Source organism: Artibeus jamaicensis, unplaced genomic scaffold (assembly GCF_021234435.1).
Source record: "Artibeus jamaicensis isolate MK-2021 breed Jamaican fruit bat unplaced genomic scaffold, CSHL_Jam_final contig_354, whole genome shotgun sequence".
In the NCBI taxonomy this organism is placed as follows: domain Eukaryota; kingdom Metazoa; phylum Chordata; class Mammalia; order Chiroptera; family Phyllostomidae; genus Artibeus; species Artibeus jamaicensis.
Window position 1 is genome coordinate 44,019,744 of NW_026521803.1, and position 18,350 is coordinate 44,038,093.

Consider the following 18,350-nt stretch of genomic DNA (forward strand, 5'->3'; position numbering starts at 1 on the left):
CGAAGACCACCTGGCCTTCCCACGGCCCTGTCTGCTTCGACACATTTTATGGCTGCCATCAAAGACCACCGGACCCCCAGGCAGAGGTCCAGATGCACTTAGACCAACCTAATGAGAAGGGGTGGCATCGTGGACACAGGCGTTTGGCCTATCAGGGCCAGAGCGGTCGTAACTGCAAAAAATTACAAAAAAAAAATAGGGACACTGTCCACTTAATAATCTGCACCCACCAAGCCTCCTCTGCTTTTAAAGGGCAAGCGGTCCAATTAGTGAGAGTAATGGCTGACCACAGTTCAGATCGTACTGGACATGAATAAACTCGCCAATACACATTGGTGGACAATCAATGCACTTTCGTAAGGTGGTCAATATTATCTCGATTTTACAAATAAAAATTTTACAAGTAAAATATTGAAGCACAGAATGTCAAGGATTGTGTGCAAACTTTACAGCGAGTGAGAAACAAGAAAGCCAAGGACTGGCACCCGGATCTGAGTCCTCACCTCCCCGCCAGGCCAGGCCACCCAGCCGCCCCCAGGGACTTTGGCTGTGCCCTGTAACTTACATCATGACATTGACTCCAAAGTGTCTTTCCGGGGGAGCTTCCCCAAATTCCTGCCTGAAGCCTACTACCAAGTGAAAACGTAGCCAGGGCGAACTGGCCCTGCCTGACTCCCAGTTCCCCAGCTGCCGCCTCCACCACCACTCACCCCCGCCCCCTCCCTGACTCACTGCCCACTTGGCTTCCTCTGCTCTGCAGCTTCTGGGACAGAGGCCTGTGCAGGTTGCCCTCAGGCAGAGGCCCAGGGCTGCGGAGCATCCGCTTCCGCTGCTGTGGAGGTTCACAAATCTCCCCCTGATGGTCCCACTGCTCCCTCCTCTGCCCAGAGTCCGCTCCCCTCGATGGGAGTGAAAATCGAAGCCTCGGTCAGTCCCCCATCCCTCCTTAGTTTCACGAAATCATCTCCTGGGATTTCCCCGATTCAGCTGTGCCTGGTGATGAAGCTTCCTCCTCTAGATAATTCGAGGTGCCTCTAAAGCAGGGGGGTCCAACCTTTTGGCATCTCTGGGCCACACCGGAAGAAGAAGAGTTGTCTTGGGCCACACATTAAATACAGACCCTCACAAAAGCTCATGAGCAAAAAACAAAAAAAGATTTTAAGTAAACCCATGATTTTGTGTTGGGCCACATTCATAGCCATCCTGGGCCACAGGATGGACACCCCTGCAAGGGAAGGAGGGGTGAGGAGCCCCAGTCAGGGACTCAGGTGGCCATTCTGAACTAGGGGGCGGGGCCCTGTATCCTTCAGGGGGTCTCAGGCAGAGCCCCAAGGCCCCCCCACCCCCGACCCCCCACTGCTTATGCTGATAAACTGGGTTAGTTGAACCTCCCTCCTTTATGAAACCACAATTTTTAATCCTGGACATTATTGCCTTTGTCCCAACTCCAGGATGAAAATATAAATTCTAAAAGCTCAAACCATACCATGCTCCTCTCTCTTTAGGCCCTGGTTCTACTCAAACTTATCAGTTAAGTAAAAAATATATATATTTCTGTTTGCGTCTCTGGTGCAGATAATGTCACCTGAATTTCTGCACCTTTTTGGAATACATCAGGTGAGTTTGAGCGCCATGGGTTAAACACCCACGATTTCTGTAAACTACACAATATCAGCAAAGCACGATTAAAGCCACAATCTCCTAGTGGCCTTATAAAAATATCCCTAACGTTTCAGGTGGATATACATGATACAGTTACCTTCTAACTTCTTCAACGTAAAGCACACTATCGCAGTGAGCGGCATCATTAATCTTGTGTGGTTTTCACGTACTCAGTACTTGAACTGAACCTCCCAGCCCTGCTGGGAGGCTGCCTTTGCAACACAAAATAGAAACTTCAACACACTGTACATACATTCTAACTTCATCTATCGCCTGCTACAACCTAAGTAAGACAGTATGTGCAAACTGGAAAAACACGCAATTGTATCTAAATGATGTGCTTTATGTAATTTGATTTCTTTTTTCATGAAAAGGAAGGACTTCTCTTCATTAAGTGTCGAATTGCTTTAGCCTGACATTCTTGCAGTTTAAAACGGTGATAACCAATTTTTCCTGTCTTAAATGATAACTCGTCATAAAGTGAGCCTGTCAACATCACAAACCCTTTTCAACATTCGCAGGTTAAAAGGGGAGCTGACGTGGAATGTGCAATTATATAATTACACATAATCACCGCCAGGCCTCGCAGATGAGCGTTTGCCTGTGCTGGGTCTCAGTTTTCCTTTCATCCCAACTCTGAGTGATTTGCATTTCTATAAAGAGATTAGACTGCTTTGTCCCAAGATCCATTTGCTTTAAAAATTATGACTTTTCAGAACAAACGAATTTTTCATTCAAAGTCCCCAAAGATCATTTTGATGGATACATTTTACAATGCTGCAGTGGCCTTTTCCAGTTTATTGGGATTTAATGTGTAATTAGTTTCTCTATTACAGTCTCTGAAATGACACATTTCAGAACAATGGAAATCTGTGTAATTAACTGTCTTTCTCCTGGCCAGCCAGCCCCCGAAGCCACTGCACTTGACCTCGCCCTCAGACTTCATGAATACTTACTTCCCTTTTGGAATTTGTGAGAATAACAAGAGAGCTTTGCTTTTTGATAGAGCTGGAAAATTCTTTGAAAAATTATAAAGCTGTCTTATAAAAGTTCTTATACTAAAAAGATATTAAACCAACAAAGAACAAAATAAAAGGAAAAAACAAGACTTTACTCACCAGGTGTGAAATTGTATCGAGCTGAAAATCCCATAGATTCCAGCTCTCCATCAGCAAAAAATTTAATCCATAGAAATCTTCCACTGGATTTTATTGTAGGTGGATTTTGCTGCCCACAAAAACGTCCGATTATTGGAGAAAACCCAAAAGGTCCATCGCGAACTTCAATATGATCAAATTTACACTCCCAAGACGGTTCAATCGAGTACTTTTCATCAAAGTGAAGTTCAATGCACTGTCTTGGGGCCGCTGAAAAATAGAAAAAGCACATCCAGAAGGCCCTTCCGAAGTCTTTAAGTTTTCTGATCCTACTGCAAATTTTACCTGCACACCCATCACACTTTGAGCTCCAGGTATTGGATACACAAAGCAAGTACACGGTTGTTAGCTTTTTGAGAATTAATGCTTCCATGAAGATGTCTAAGGGGAGACCCTCAGACATGGCAAAAGAGATCCTTCTGACATCAAGTGACTATCTCGATGTCTCACACAGCACTAAACAATGACAGCATTTTCATGGAAGACCTCCCACTCGGGTTGAGAAAGTGGAGAAGCACCTTTCCACTGTGCTTTCCCCATTTCCTGGGCTACCCGGTGGAGAGGTCGGGTACCACCTGAGAAAGGTGTAGCAGAAGTCACGCAACCAGTCAAACAATCCCAACCAGATGGCCCCAAGAAGAGGAGGCTGCACATACAAGGCCTTAAGAGCAATTTTTCTTTGGACATAAATCTTACCACATCCCTCGCAGATGCAAACTTCCTCACATCCTCTGATCAGTTCCAGGGCACTGATCCAACCCCTTGACACTCGGGATCCTAAGGGCCCCCTCCCGCCCCCACTTCCAGGTCCTCCTAGCTCTGCCTGCAGCCCAAGTCACTGCAGAGAGACCATCTTTTCTGAGCTAATACGCTCTTTCAGGCTGTCCTGTATTTGCCCACTCTCCTGAGTATCTGAATACCTCTGATCTTGCTAACTCGTTTGTACAGGCAAATCTTGTATAAGAGAGACCTCTCCAAATCTACTCACTGAAGAGCAGACTGCCTCTATTCCCCTTTTCCCAGCGCTCAGCACGGTGCTTGTTAGTGAGGACCTGTCAAAACAGTCCTTGTTGGGGGAATTGTACAGGAGCTTGCTGTCTCCATAAATCTCTTTACAGCTCAACGAGGCATCACAGAGGGGCCATCTAGGGCAGTTCTAGAAAGCTCTGCACGGGTCTATTTGCTAGGGCCCCTTTATTCTTCCCTTGTAGCGTCCACACAGTTCAACATTCAGGCATTCTGGAAGGGCACTCCAGGCGGGATACCCCAGCATAGCCAGAACAGTTGTTGAAATAGTCACACACATTTTTCTCAGTTTGCAAACAGTTGTTGACCTGAGCCCTCTGAGTGCTTCTCAGCAGGGACCGCCCCTCCAGACCCCTGAGAGTGGAGTCCTGGTGCAGCCGGGCCTGCCCCACCCCTACATGTGGTCAGTAATCATTCTGCCTGACTGCTGTCCCCACCACACTGCACCGGAACTCTGCATTGAATATGACCCTCGACGGCTTTACAATGAAAGTTTGCCTGTGCAGATGTCAACAATTTACGTGGAATTGAGGTAGACGATGACTTTGAAGTTAGGGACTTACAAAATAAGAATGTAATCCTGATGCTTTCGAAAGATAAAACTGACGCTCAGTGGGTTAAAGGTCAATGCAGACCTGACTCTTCGGACATTGAAAAGAGACATTTTATCACCCTTACAATAAGTGAAACCCAGAAGGGTTCTGTCTACCACTAATGTGTCTCATGAAGATCAATACCATAACCATCGACGCTGAGAAGGTATCAATGATTGTCTTTAAATCTGCAAATTGGAAAATATCTTTAAAAATTATCTAGTAAACCCTGCCCCCAACAAAGTATGATAACAAAAAGGCAAATGCTTAAGAAACTCAATCTATTTGTGTACTGACATCAAAGTATCATTTACACGTATTATTATCCTATAGAATGTGCCTGATTTTACCTCTCTTAGATAAGTCAATAAGTTTCATGAGGAAGCAGATTGTCAGAATAGAGGATATTTTTTAGAAGTAATCAGTGTATATTTAGGGAGAGGTAAAGCTAATTTAGCTAAAACTCTACCAGTCAACACATAGCTACCTCTTTCCCTATGAGGAAGTACATGGCCACCTAACACAGGTTCATGTGTTTGCACCTTCACTGTCATCGTCACTTAAGTTCTGTCCAACGTGGATGAACCAGCGCATCGTTGTTCCTCCAGGAAACGAGCCAGTACCGCGGCTCCGCTCAGGCCACGTTGCACGTGGCCGGCTCATTTTCCTTCGGTCCAGAGAGTGGAAGTTAACTACACACACATGCACCTGAACCACCAACTAAAGTTTAGAAAGTCATCTGTGAGTGCGTCATGTAGTTTTTGTCGCAGATGCAAAAGTGACGACAGTGCATGTCAACCAGTAGGAGCCCTAAAATAGAGACACCTAGGTCCATGCCCAGAGCTCTTGATTTCATTGGTCTTAGAGCAGCTGGGTTTAGATCCAACTCCCTAAACTTGCGTTTCCTTCCCCTTCAAATTTCTCCCATCACAGCTGCCTTTCGCTGGAACACTTTCCGTCTGCCACCTAACAGCCTACTTTTGTAGAGCTCTTGACCTCTCGGAGCATCTTCAGACACGCTGAGAACTCTGAGAGCTTTTGCCTAGACATTCATCTGCACACTGCCTCCTGTTGGGTGGGGTTGGAGCACATCCTCATCCACGGTACCTGGGGTTGCACTTGTATCGAACACAACTTACCTTCTTCCCTTAACAAACCTGACCGAATCTTTATCCTTCTTTGTCATGTATTTTATTTTCTTTCTTTTTAAGATTTTATTTATTTAGTTTTAGAGAAAGGGGAAAGTAGGGAGAAAGAAAGGGAGAGAAACATCAGTGTGTGAAAGATGCATGGATCTATTGCCTCTCCCACGCCCCCAACTGGGGACCTGGCCCACCACCCAGGCCTGTGCCCTGACTGGGAATGGAGCCAGCCTCCTCTTGTTCTCAGACCAGCACTCAGTCCTCTGAGCCACACCAGCCAGAGCTGTCTTGTCTTTTAAATTCACCCTTCTCTACAGAGCAGACAATCCTTTACAGAATTAAATATGACAATTTGCCCCATTAAAAGAAGAGAAGACAAAGAAAAACCGAAACTGCATTTCCACAGAAGGTCCATCAATAGTCCCAAGCGCTCCACCCACACTAGCCGGCTCCACCCCCACGCTGTCAATGAGATCACACACACTGAGACTGGTTTTCCTGTGCTGTAGCAAGTGCTTCTTTGGCCCTTCCCTGCTTCTTGAAACTTCGTCCACTCTAGCTGCTTAGGACCCTCTGCTGCCTCTCTGGCTTTTCCTTCTCTTTACTATGCCCACCCCTTACCCATTGTTTTCTAGATATTTCATGTCCTCTTTCCTCCCTCTGGGGACCAGGGCCCTGAGTGCCACTGCCATCACCATGGAGAGCTGTTGTAATACAAGATGCCTATGGCTCTAAGACCAATTAAATCAAAAGGTCTGGGGATGGACCTAGGTGTCTCTATTTTTTTAAAAAACAGTGCTCCAAATACTCTCTCTGGATAATTTTATTCATAGCAATATCCTCAGCAACAATCTCTATATTTACAACCTATAAATACATTTTTTCATCCCAGAACCCTCCACCGAGCTAAAGATCCATCTATCCAATTTCTTTATGAGATGTCTCCATAAAAACCCAAATTGAACACAATTGTTTTTCCTTTAAACCCTCTTTCTCTATCTATATTTCTTATCTGGCACAACAACTCCACCTAACAAGTCACCAAGTCAAAAACTTGAGGATTCCCCAGTCCCTCATTCCCAGATCCAGTCACTCATGGTTCAGTTTCCTGAATACCACTCTTTTCCTCCTCTGATCCATTGTCATCATTATTTCTGTGGTCCAAGCCTTTACTGTGACTCATATTGGGTTGGCCAAAAAGTCCAGTTAGTCTTTTTCCACAAAATAAAAGACAAGTTTTTTTAAAAATTTTCACCAATAACTATACTGATTTGGATATTTTGAATATGTCAGCTCTCTCCCACATGGTATAATGTTGATTGTTCTTAATGTCTCAATTAGATCACTACAGCAACAACTGGTTTACCCAACTAAGGAGCATCATCCAGTAAGAAATCTCCAAGCACAAAACTTCACAAACCATTTTGACACATTTCATCAATCACAGCACCTTTTCCATGCACTGCATAAATCTTTTTTTGCATTTCAGTGCATTTAAACATTTCTTGATATAATAAAGCCTAATACACCAAAAGTTTTGTTTATTGTCTTCCTTCTTCAATACTAAAATGGCTATACAGAAAATATACCAATTTTGATAACTTTTTTTAATGCACGCTGATGTTACAGCTGTTGGGTTGCAATCAAACAAAATTGTTTAAATGATGTTAAAGACCATTAAGTGCTACTAGAGACATCTTACAAGAAAAAAAAACTTTTTGACCAACCCAGTATTTACTTGGTCTTTCACAGTAAGTCTCAACTTATGTTCTTTTCCCTTAGTCACGTCATCAAAACCTCACCCTTTTATTTCTCTAAACTAGTTCAGTGGCAACCCATTGTCTGCAATTCAAACTCTCCTGGGAGAGCAGAACTGGGTGTTCGCGGGAACACCCAGTTCTGCTCTGCCTGAGACAGGCTGCCTCTTCAGCCCCTGCCTGGTTCCTGTCCCCACCCGCTGCAGGGGCCCGGTGATGTCACACTCGGGTCCTGAGCACGCCTCATCTCAATGAACACACGTGCCATTCTACAGAGAGAACGACCATCTCCTCTGTGTTCTTCAAAGATGACCTGTGAGCTCTTCCCCTCCATAGAGCCTTCTCTTCCTTCCCTGTCCTTCCACACACTGCACTAATTTGGGGACTTTGGACTGTTTCCCGAGGGGGCCGTAGTCCTCAGGCCATATGGTAGGTTCCACAAGGCAAGCATCGCACCTGTTTTGCTCAGCACTCTCTACACTCCACCTAGAACAGAGGCTGTTTCTTAGTAGTCATTTCAATAAATATTTGTTAAATCAACATATGAAAAAAAACGACTAGCATAAAGTATGTCAAAAGGCTATAGAAGAAGTATGTTTAATAGTCACGGGCTAGTTCCCAACTCTAAGTCTTGTCCTTCCCATCGCTGGGAATTGAATGCAAATATGTGTGTGATATTAAAATCAAATGTGAGCACTGCTTTTTAATTCTAAATAACAGTAAACACGAAAGCTCATGGACGTGTAAGAATTTGCTTCTGAATTAATTCTTTAAATGAGAGAATAGCTCATTGTATTTTTAACACTCTGAAGTTTAAAAGACTGTTGCTTCAATACACAAATTATGTGGATTTAAGCCGCAGCTTCCTCATCTGTGAAATAGGCATGACAAATGTACCTGTTTCCTATGATACCCAATGTTTTAATCCATGTTATTTTAAAGTTCTTAACATACATCTGTTGAATAGATACGTGCTCTTGACTTAATAAAAAGAACCACTAATTTTAACCCAGAATTTCCACAACTCAACCTCCTTTTCCATCACTCATAAGAGCGATCTCAGCTAAGTCTTCCTCTTTCTCCTGGTAGAAAGTGATCTTTGCTAAAAGTTCAACCTCAAGTACAACAAGGAGAGAGGACAGATTCTGGCCCCGAAATTACAAAAAGAAAAGGAATCCCTTCTAAATAGAAATTCTCGAAATCAGCCACACATAAAGACGTTTTCTTTACAAGCTCAATCCAATGAATGTGTTCCTATTTATAAGTAAATGCTGAGCGTACACATATTTTCACTGAAGCCGCTCTGCTTGTGACTTCCAACTGTCTGCATCAGGATGGGGATGAGGCTGCAAGTTTGGGGTGTGAGTTACTAACCCTTATGCTGAAAACTACTGCGAGATAAAATGTTCGTCTACATTTTTTAGAATCTTCCTTACTAGGGATGTGTCTACAAGAGTGATGGCAAAAAAATGTCCAGAGAGAAACTAGCCTCTTTTTCAGTACAATTTATCTTTCCAGCTGGGAGAAAGTGATGAAAATAGCCATCATAATTTGGAATCTGACTCTGGTGTGAAATTATGATACTGTCACCTATTAGCATGAACTCAGGTGACTGCCGTTCAGATTGGTGTTTGAAAAATGTGATTAGTGATTTGTCTCTGACATTCATATGTGTTTTGTGCTTCATAGTATTAAAGAGAAAAATAACAACTGTTCAGGTTATTCTCCTGTGTTAAACTAGTAAAGTACTAGTTTCCAAATTGCCACATGTTGGTAATACTAGGCCAACCATGCGTCCATTCTATTAATTTGGAATTCCAAATTAAGTAAATTGACTGCTGGGTAAACTAAGTTGTTCGTGTGTTTTTAATTCCTGGAGTGTACCTGTTTTTAATTCACCCGTATTAATTTCAGTCATTAGTTTAATCCCAGACTTTACAGATGCATGCTCACTGCCCGTCCGCAGCCCCGAGGGGCCCGTTCCCCTGGCTCCTCACCTTCTATGATGTAGATGCACTCCCGGTCGGGCGGGTACTTGCTGGGGTAGTTGGGAGAGGTGAACACCCCCCCCTCGGCATGTTTTGTCCAAGTTCCACACTGCACCGACTTCTGTGTTTCTGAGGTGGTTTGCTTTTCTGCAAAAAAAAATGTTTAAAAGAGCCATCATCCAATTTTCTACAGAACTAAAAATAGAGAGGACATTCTTATAATATCCATTAGTAAATTAATGTCTAAGTGTTGTCTTAGTCAAAACCAATTCACTATGCACACAAAAAGAGTTCAGATGTTCTGAAATATTAAGAACAAGAGGAAAGTGGGGAAATGTAAATAATGTGAGGTCTCCCACCCACACGGTTTTCCCCAGAAACATACCTGTCCCTTTCTTGGTTGCCCCAGATGAATGGAGGATGATTAAACTTGCTACAACTGCAACGGGAAAGAAAAATTAGACATAGTATTCACATACACCAAAATGATCAAAATCCATAACCTAACTTAATGATAAAGCACCAAAGCAGATTAGTTTTATTATTGTTCACTGGTCCAAGTTGACTCACACATGCACAGACTGACAAGATAGTACCAATATACGCTGCAAGGATCAGTATCTACAAGGACAAAATATCAAAGCAGACTGATATTATTATTGTTAATGGTTCCAGGTTGACTCCGAACTTGTGTGGGAACTGATTCCAAATGCACCCATCAGGAAAACTTAGGAATCGCTTCCGGAAGTAATGCCAGTGAAGCACAGATGAGAACCAAAGTCCTCTGGCCAGGGCTGGAGTCCGCACTGAGAGGCACAAGTACTAAGAATCTACTAATGTCTCCTTACAGTAGGATTTCAGGACCCACCCATTTCTGAGCTGCCCTCTGTGAGTGGCTTTGCTAGTTAGCCTCTCCGCAGGGAGGGAGCTCGGGCCGCAGGTGAAAGGGTGAGAAGGGGAAGCAAACAGAGAGCAACATCAGACTGGGCCTGGCCCTAAGGCACCCAACGCTCTTGTATTTGAGAAAACAAACGCTGGGCAGATTCTCCGGTGGGAGGGGGAGGGGAGCAGGGGAAACAAATGACTGTGGATTGGAGGCACTAAGCAGGATTGTAGGAATGTCCCTTATAAAACTGCACCGTACCACCAAGTAAGCTCCAGCCTTAGCATTTTCTAACTATACAATTCATCTCTTCTAACCTGGACTTGGACTTAAGATTTAGTGTTTCACAGAACAGATGGTTAATTTTTAAAGGTGATTGCTACAAGCATTTCACTGAGTCAGTTTTTCAGCCTCAAAGAGGCTCTGCTCTGTCACTTAACAAAGACCACTGTGACCTGAACTTCCCTGTGACTTGGAACAGCCTGGATCCACCCAACACCTTTACAAAACACAACACTAGAAACGTGTAAGACTGACGTGCTCTTTCTCATTTCTGAGTTTTCCTCTCCTACTTTATTTTTATTTTGTTGGCCCAGTTACCTAAAATCTCAGGGTTCCACTACATGTACACTCATGTTTCTCTTTAAAATGAATTTGAGGAACTGAGGATGAAGTTCACAAGGATTCCCTAAGTGCAGCCGACTACAGGAGCTGACAAATGTGAGGGGCAAGATTATTCCCAGAGAAAGTAGCTGGGCCTTGGTGTCAGTGTTTGTGAATTGCACTGGTTACAGGACTCTGCTCCAGCCTGCTTGCGTCTGCTTTAAGAACAAAACATTAGTTATTATTGTGTGTGTTTACACAGCACTAAGCCTTATTTTAACCTGGTATGAGTGTGCACAAACACACACACACAAGCACCGAGTGTACAGCCATCAGTATCAGGACTTATGTTTGGTGTTTTGCTTACTCTGGTTTTTCCCCCGGTTTTGATGGAACCGCACTGTGGAACGCGTACTACGGTTACTACGGTTAACAGATCGGCAGAGCTGGTCTTTCAGCTGCGTGGCACAGGATTAACTCTCTAATCCTTGTTTCCTCACGTGAAATGTCCACCACACCTGTCTTCTGTTGCTTTTTACCTGATGACTTTCGCTGCTGTGTTCCTCCAGTTCCTCCCCCATCGCCGCACGCAGACCTCACACTCCCCGAAGCCAGAGGAGCGTGGTCTGTTGTGCCACAGAGTTGAGGGGGCCCCCACCCTCCTCTCTAGCGCTGCGTTCAGGTGTACCCTAAACTACCTACTGGGCAAGCGTGGGCCCGCTGAACCCCTGGAGCCCAGGATCCCGCAAAATATTCCCCAGCATCCCGCAAACTGTCGGCCCCAACGGTCCCCTCTTTCCACCAGCGCCCTCCCTCCGGCCCACTCCCAGCTGCCGCCACACGTGCGCATCCTTGCACTCCTCTCTCTACCCCCGGCCCCGGGATCATCCTGCGCACAGAAAGGTTGCTCCCCCCCGCCGGATGCAGAGACCCAGGGACGACTGGCTGCGCCGCCCCCTGCCCCCCACGCCCCGTGCTATTCTGCTGCAATACAGAAAGTTTACACCTGGCCCAGACTCGCTGGGACTGCGGGGTCGCGGGAGCGCAGCGGCCACCAGGGAGGAGACCGGCGTGGCGGGAGCCGTACTCACTGTGGAACACGCTGCGTCCATAGATCATGTCTGTGCGTTACACCAGAGGCTCCGAGCTCCACTAATTCCATTTAGAGACGGGAAGACGTCCGGTGGTGGGGAGAGGACGGAGTCGGGAGATGGGAAATATGCAAACCCAGAGCAAAATGAAGGGGGAGCGAGAGAGGGGCGGGACGAGAGCCGAGCCCACACCGCAGAAGATCCGAATCCGCGCGTCCTCCGCCCCGGCTCTCTCTCGCTGTCACCGCTGGGAAGCCAGCATCCCCACCATGATGCTGGCATCACACCCGGGCGCCACTCGCCACCCTGCGCGCAGCCGGCGGCAGCGCCCTCCTCCTTTGCATCATCGCCGCCGCCGCAGCTGTCAGGAGGGCGCGGGCAGTGGGCGCGGGCGGAGAGCCCTGGGGCGCCCAGAGCCGGGGACCGGGGACCTGGGACCGACGGCAGCGACGGTGGCGGCGGCGGTGGCGGCGCGGCGCCAGAGGCAGCGGGGGCGCTCAGTCCCCGGGCTCATCCACCAGGAGCAGCAGGTCGGGGCAGCCTCTCCGGGAGGATGTCCAGCAGCAGCCCTCCTCGGTCCGGCCCTTGGGGATCTTCCGCTGAGGCATTGGAGACAGGGGGAAAGGGTCTGTCATCGGCTGGCCGGGTTCCGCGCCACCTCTGAGATCTTGCGCGAAGAGGAGAGGGTGGTGGGCGTCTGGGAGGAGGGCCGAGGGTGGCGGAGGGGCGCGGGGGTGGCGTGGAAGGCGGGGAAGTGGGGCGGGGAAGGAGCAGGAAGATGGCAGAGTTACCAAGTGGGCGCCTGAGTCATAGCCCGGGGCTGCGCGACCCTCCGGGAAGCCCGGGGCCGGGGTGGAAAGGAGCAGCTGCGCTGGGCCGGCGCCCCCGGGGCTGGTGCATGGCGGAGTGGGGCGCGCCTGGCAAGGACAACACACCCGCCGGATCCTGGGGGGAGGAAGGGGGAGGAGTGAGGGCCAGGCTCCGTCACCGGGCCACCGGGCCGAGGGGGCCGGGAGGAAGCCTGCGCCGGAGCCTCGAGCCGGCTAAAGGACGTGCAAGGGGGAGGAGCCGTCCTGTGAAAATCCCCTCTGGGGGTTAATTTTTCACTTTGGAAGGACTAGAAGTTGCAATCGGTCTCTTTCCCACCCCTTTCATTCCAACTGTGGAGCAAGCGGTTTCGCTGTGTCCTCGGGGGTGGCGGCTTTGCAGTGAACTCGGGTCTCGCGTTGGGAAACCAAGCAGGGGCGCGCTCGGAGGCCTGGGCGGCTGGAAAAGTTTCGCGGTTTATCTTCCGGCCTGAAGCCGAGGTCGCCCCCACCAAACTGCTCCAGCAGAGACTCGGGCTTCTCGCAATTCATCACCTTCCGCGGAACTTCACACCCCCGAGACACACACAGACACCGCCTACCCATCCCCACAGGGTCAGGCTCGCGCGGGAAGTTCAACTCGGAGCGGGTGGGGGAAGAGTTGCCGGGGAAACAGCCCTGGAAAAGCCCCGGGTCATAAATGAGAATAAATGATTAGGAAGGAACAGTGACTGGACTGCGCAGAGAGCCGGAGACAGGGCTTGCGGGAGCGTCCCTCCAGGCCCGGCAGCCCGGCTCCCCCCATCCGGCTCTGTCCCGCCTCCCCCGCAGCTGTGGCGGGGCCACGCAGACCCACCGCCAGCCGGACCCTGGGCCACGCTTAGGCCCTGGAATCCCGGACTTCTTGGGCGCTCAGGTGAAGACCCCACGCCTCCGGCTCAGCAGCCCAAACTGGGGCGCGCAGGATGAAGATGGTGGTGGTGAGGGGACAGGGAAGGATGAACTAAGGTGGGAAGCCGAGAGACGCCGTGCTGCGAAGACTGGGGTCACCCCAAAAAGCCACAGGATAGAGGAAAGGGCCGCCGGAAGGGACCGGAGGGCGCTCAAAGCCAGGCCGCACCTCCGTCTGGCACCTGCTGCTGCGGCGTGAGCAGCCCTCATTTTTCCCCCAGCAACGCGGCAGGGAGAGGTGGGCGGTCTCTTGCCAATCATTGGAGGCGAGGGATGATGAGATGACCCTGGTTCTGGAGGGGTCACGAACCCCAGACGAAACCCCCCAGACCCCTACCAAGGTTTGGGTTTCTTGATTCCAAGCAGCTGCAAGTCCTCTGCGGTGCAGCAAAGTCACCAAGAGGAGAGGGGCACGTTCGGGAGTGCGTGCGCGTCTGTGAGAGAGAGAGAGAGAGTGTGTGTGTGTGTGTGTGTGTGTGTGCGCGCGCGCTAGTGCATGTGTGTGTTCATCTGTTTAATGGAAGGTGGGTGTGTCGAGAGGAGCGAAGGGAGAACTGGAAAGAAATAACCCGGCGGAGGCGGTGGAGACAGAGCCCGCTGAGCCAGCGCCACCAGGGCTCGGCGCCCCGGAGAGGAGCTACAGGCTGGAGAGCAGGGCTGGGGCGCGCGGTGGACGGACAGCCAGCCGGGAGCCGAGGCTCAGACGCCGCGCGTGTCTGCCCACGCGCGTACTGCCCAGTTGCGAGAGGGGAAAATAGGCAGAAGGTCCCGCGGAGTCGTGCCATCCACGTGCGCTTGTGGCAGCGCGGGGGTTGGGTTGAGGGTGTGGGGAGAGTCGAAGAAATGCCCCAACTGCACAGAAGCAAAAGCACCAAAGAGGTGGGACCCCTCGAGAGATGGGCGAATAGATGATGGAGTCCGTGAAAAGTGGCCAGTGACGCAAGACATCGGTGAAATGCTGCAATCTTTAGAATTGCGTGGTGATTATTTTTACCTCCCGAAACACAGCTTTATGAAAATAATAAAATCTTTCAATGAAACAGTTAAAATTTATCTTAAGGAAAATTACTGCATTTCTCAAGTGCAATTTGGAGATAGGATGGAAATCTGGTGTCTGCTAAACCCATCCATTCAAGTATGTCTGACCTTTCCCCTCCTTTGTGCCCAGGTCAGCGTCTCAGGGACACAGATTTTGTTACCTGACCAAGTGGCAGGCTGGAGGAAGTCATGCTAGACAGGTGGTCCCTGAATAGTAAAGCGGGGGTGGTCTCCAGGAACCACAGAAAGGAAATCCCGGAGAAAAGAAAGAGGGAGCAGGGGTCCATGTCTTTTGCTCATGTGCTCATTCCCCCCATAACCTGGAAGCCAGTAGGTCTGTGGTTGAATCCAAGTCTCACACACACTGTGTCTTTGATCTTGGAAACCAAGATTCCAAGATCAAATCTTGGGCAGTGCCTGAGGCTTCTGGGTTATACCTTTGCTCAAAGCTCAGGGTTGAGGTTGGGCATGGGCAGATCTGACCCAGCCCAACACAGGGGCCATGTCAAGCACTGCGGCCACTCACCAAGGGTCGGGGACAGGCAGGTGCTGAGGCTGCCCTACCAGGCAGACATGCACTTTGGACCATCCACCGCATCCTGCTCGCCCTGCAAACTGCCTCCTTCGCACTTTGGGGTTGGAACCACTGCTTGCTGGGTATTCCTGAGAGTGGGTGGCGGGGGCACATATTTTATTTTCTTTCTGAGAAAAATCAACCTATGGGAAAAGTTCAGCTTCTCCAAAGGAAGGTTAGGCACTCACGAGGTCCAATTTCAAGACTTGATTATTTCAAAAGGCGGAGTGTCTAAATCAATAGCTTCAACAAGTTCAGCGTGCCATCTAGAAGGAGGCGCTTTGCCACAGTGCCCATGGCCAGCTCCGAAACGGGGACTGCTTTCGGGAGTTGGGGCAGAATGTACACTTCTTGAACCCGGTTAAAGGGACATTGGTTTCCTTTAGCTTCTACCTCATAACAGTGAAGGGTAAGAAGGGTTTTCAAACTCTCAAAAAGAATTGATGGAGATGATCTCCCAACGCAAAGGCAGGAGTTGTCATCTGCATGCTCACATCCCTGAAGAAAATAACGTAGTTCCAGGAGCACGTGGGCTCTATCATTACATCGTCTGCAGACTTGGTTTCTTCTTCCAGGTCATTTTCCCATGGCTGTAAGAAGCGATGACACCAATAAAATAGTGCTTTCTGACGAATTCTATGTTACATCCATTTCTTGAAATTTTCTAAATATGTCTTAATTTATTTACCTAGTTGTGAGACATGAAGTTCTGTTCTGTATTTTGTGAACTCAACGATGGACAAGTCACAACATCAGTTCATCAAAAACCTGTGCAAATAAATCATTTGCTGGCAAATAGTGGGATGGCTTTAAAAATGATCTGCAATCCTGTCACATGCCACCAGCTCTAAGCCACATTTGTGAGGACATTTATCTCCCTTCCCAAATCCATACACGTATTACGACAGAGTGGAATGTCTTCCTAAAATAGAAGAGTTAAAATCTGTGACGTCTTATATTTAAACCAAATGCAGTAGTTTATGAACGTGAGTGGGGAAATACAACAGGGTTTTCTGAGTGGGACAGACACACTGCTGGTCTGTTCGCTCTCCTGAGAACATCGGCCTCTCGAGGGCATGAGCTACCACAGCTCCACTCTCTCCAACCTGTTTCCACCAAGACTCACACCTGCCCCACAGGCGCCATCTCTGTTGCTTCACATTGAGTGACGTCTGTGCCCCAGAAGCAACGTAGTCTGGCCTTGTTGGGAGAAAGGGAAGGGGCACAAAAATAATTCCAGGATCCACCAGTGTATGCTAAACCTTCAGAAAGACTTTATTTTCCTTCTGATTAATATTTAATTGACAACAGCTTATAAAAAAACAAAATATTTTTATAACCACCACCCTAATTAATAACTAGTACTCTGTAAACTGTCATACAAGGACATCGATAAAGGTAAATCCTGTGATAGAAAGAAAGGGTGGTGCTCTGTGAAGAGTACTCAGTACTGAGTGCTCAGTACCATGCCAGGACTTTCACTCACTGTCATTTTGGGGGGAAAACAAGTTTCTGGCCCTAGCTGAACAACAGATTTCACCATATTTGGGAAATGTAAGTTAAACTGAAGGATGAATCTGTATATTCTATTTCCAAACATCCATTAATCAATACAAACAAAACTGATTTTAAAAGTGCTAAATCAGACATGTGAATGTAACCTATGGGTTAGATTTAAGTTTTTATCCTTAATTACATAAATTAGTACCATTGCCTAAATTTACTTGCTTTCTCTCTCTAGGGAATATTATAACACGATTATGATTTATTGGGAGGTATGTGGATGATTTAGAAGGTAACAAAAACCAACGTTTGCTGGTTGTAAATAACCCTGAATGTTAAGATAGGACAGGGCCTCTATCTGATTCATGAAATAATTCTGAAGAGACAAACTTACTTTAGCTCATAGAAATATAGGTTGGATGCAAATACTGCTTTTTAAAAATTAGCAAAATCATCTATCGATTCTTTTTCCTTTGTCCTTTTACTCATACTTGACGTGTATAAGGAAATGTCCCAAGTGTTTTTATTTCCTTTTGCAACACGAGAAGATACACATAAAGTGGCCACTTCCCCCAGTTTTAGAAAAGACCAACTGCAAACAACTTCAGAAAGAAGTGATACTGCAGCAAAGTGTTCAGTACGTAGCCACGTTTGCCTGTATGGTTGTGATTATATTTTTAAAATCGAGGGGAAACGTCATCAATGCATTTAACGAAATGCATCCTTTCAAATAATAGTCTGCACAACTAGTTTTCTAACTGACATGTGCAGTTAATGTTTCCATCCATTTCTCTGGGCAAGAAAAGGGTTTATTTCCGTTATTCCTGGGCTATTTGTAACAAATGACTCTGGTCACAGCCCCAGCCCCTCTCACTCAGTCCCTATTTGCCTTACCTCTCTGTGCCTATGACCGAGGCACAGAGAGGTACCCCTTACGAACCCCACCTTCTCATTTTCATGGTGGGGACATCAGATCAAGAGAGGTGCAGTGACACCCCCAATGTCCCTTTCTCCATCACATAATAATGGATGGAATCCCAGATTATATCAGGACATGAGAATCCATGTTTTATACGAGGTGTTTCAGAAAATTACAGGAGAGGAAAAGCTATCGGTCTCATGTCATGAAGCTACTAGAAGTTTGGCCCCCAAAGCAGACATGTGGCACTCTGGCGCTGGCATCCCGCAGTACGCTCTCGGCCCGACCGCAGCAGGGAGCCTTCTCTCCGCTGGGAAGCCCATGCACTGGGCTTCCTCTAGCTGGAGGTGCAGCCCCGAGCAGGCCCACATCGGCAACGGCGCAAGTCACTTTTCCACTGTGACAGCCGGAAGTTGGTCCCTCCCCGGGCCTGCAGAGCAATTCCGAAGTGGGTGCCATACCCAGGCTCCCAGACCTCCCAGGGGATTAAGAGCCAGTTGTCCACGTGGCAATTTGTTTGTAGCACACTTGCTTGCCCGGCTGTCTTTCCTTCCTTATCCGTTCCCAGAACCCTGCCAGCATGTCCTGCAAAGAGCTATCCAGTAACTACCTAGAGTCAGATTCTTATCCTAGGGGTTGTTTTGTTTCGTTTTCCGA

At 47.8% G+C, this 18,350-nt stretch overlaps 1 protein-coding gene across 4 annotated transcripts in view; it reads right to left on the reverse strand.

Annotated features, from left to right (window-relative positions):
* The window catches only part of NETO1 (neuropilin and tolloid like 1), a 72,103-nt gene extending 59,272 nt beyond the window's left edge, over positions 1-12,831 (reverse strand). For all 4 annotated transcript variants that reach the window (XM_037145586.2, XM_037145594.2, XM_037145568.2 and 1 more), the window contains exons 1-5: positions 12,694-12,831; positions 11,903-12,501; positions 9,711-9,764; positions 9,335-9,472; positions 2,781-3,029 (exon numbers count right to left, since the gene is read on the reverse strand). In XM_037145586.2, coding sequence (XP_037001481.1) covers positions 2,781-3,029; positions 9,335-9,472; positions 9,711-9,764; positions 11,903-11,930 — 469 coding nt within the window. In that variant the 5' untranslated portion in view covers positions 11,931-12,501; positions 12,694-12,831. The remainder of the gene's footprint in view (positions 1-2,780; positions 3,030-9,334; positions 9,473-9,710; positions 9,765-11,902; positions 12,502-12,693) is intronic.
* Positions 12,832-18,350: the final 5,519 nt, after the last annotated feature.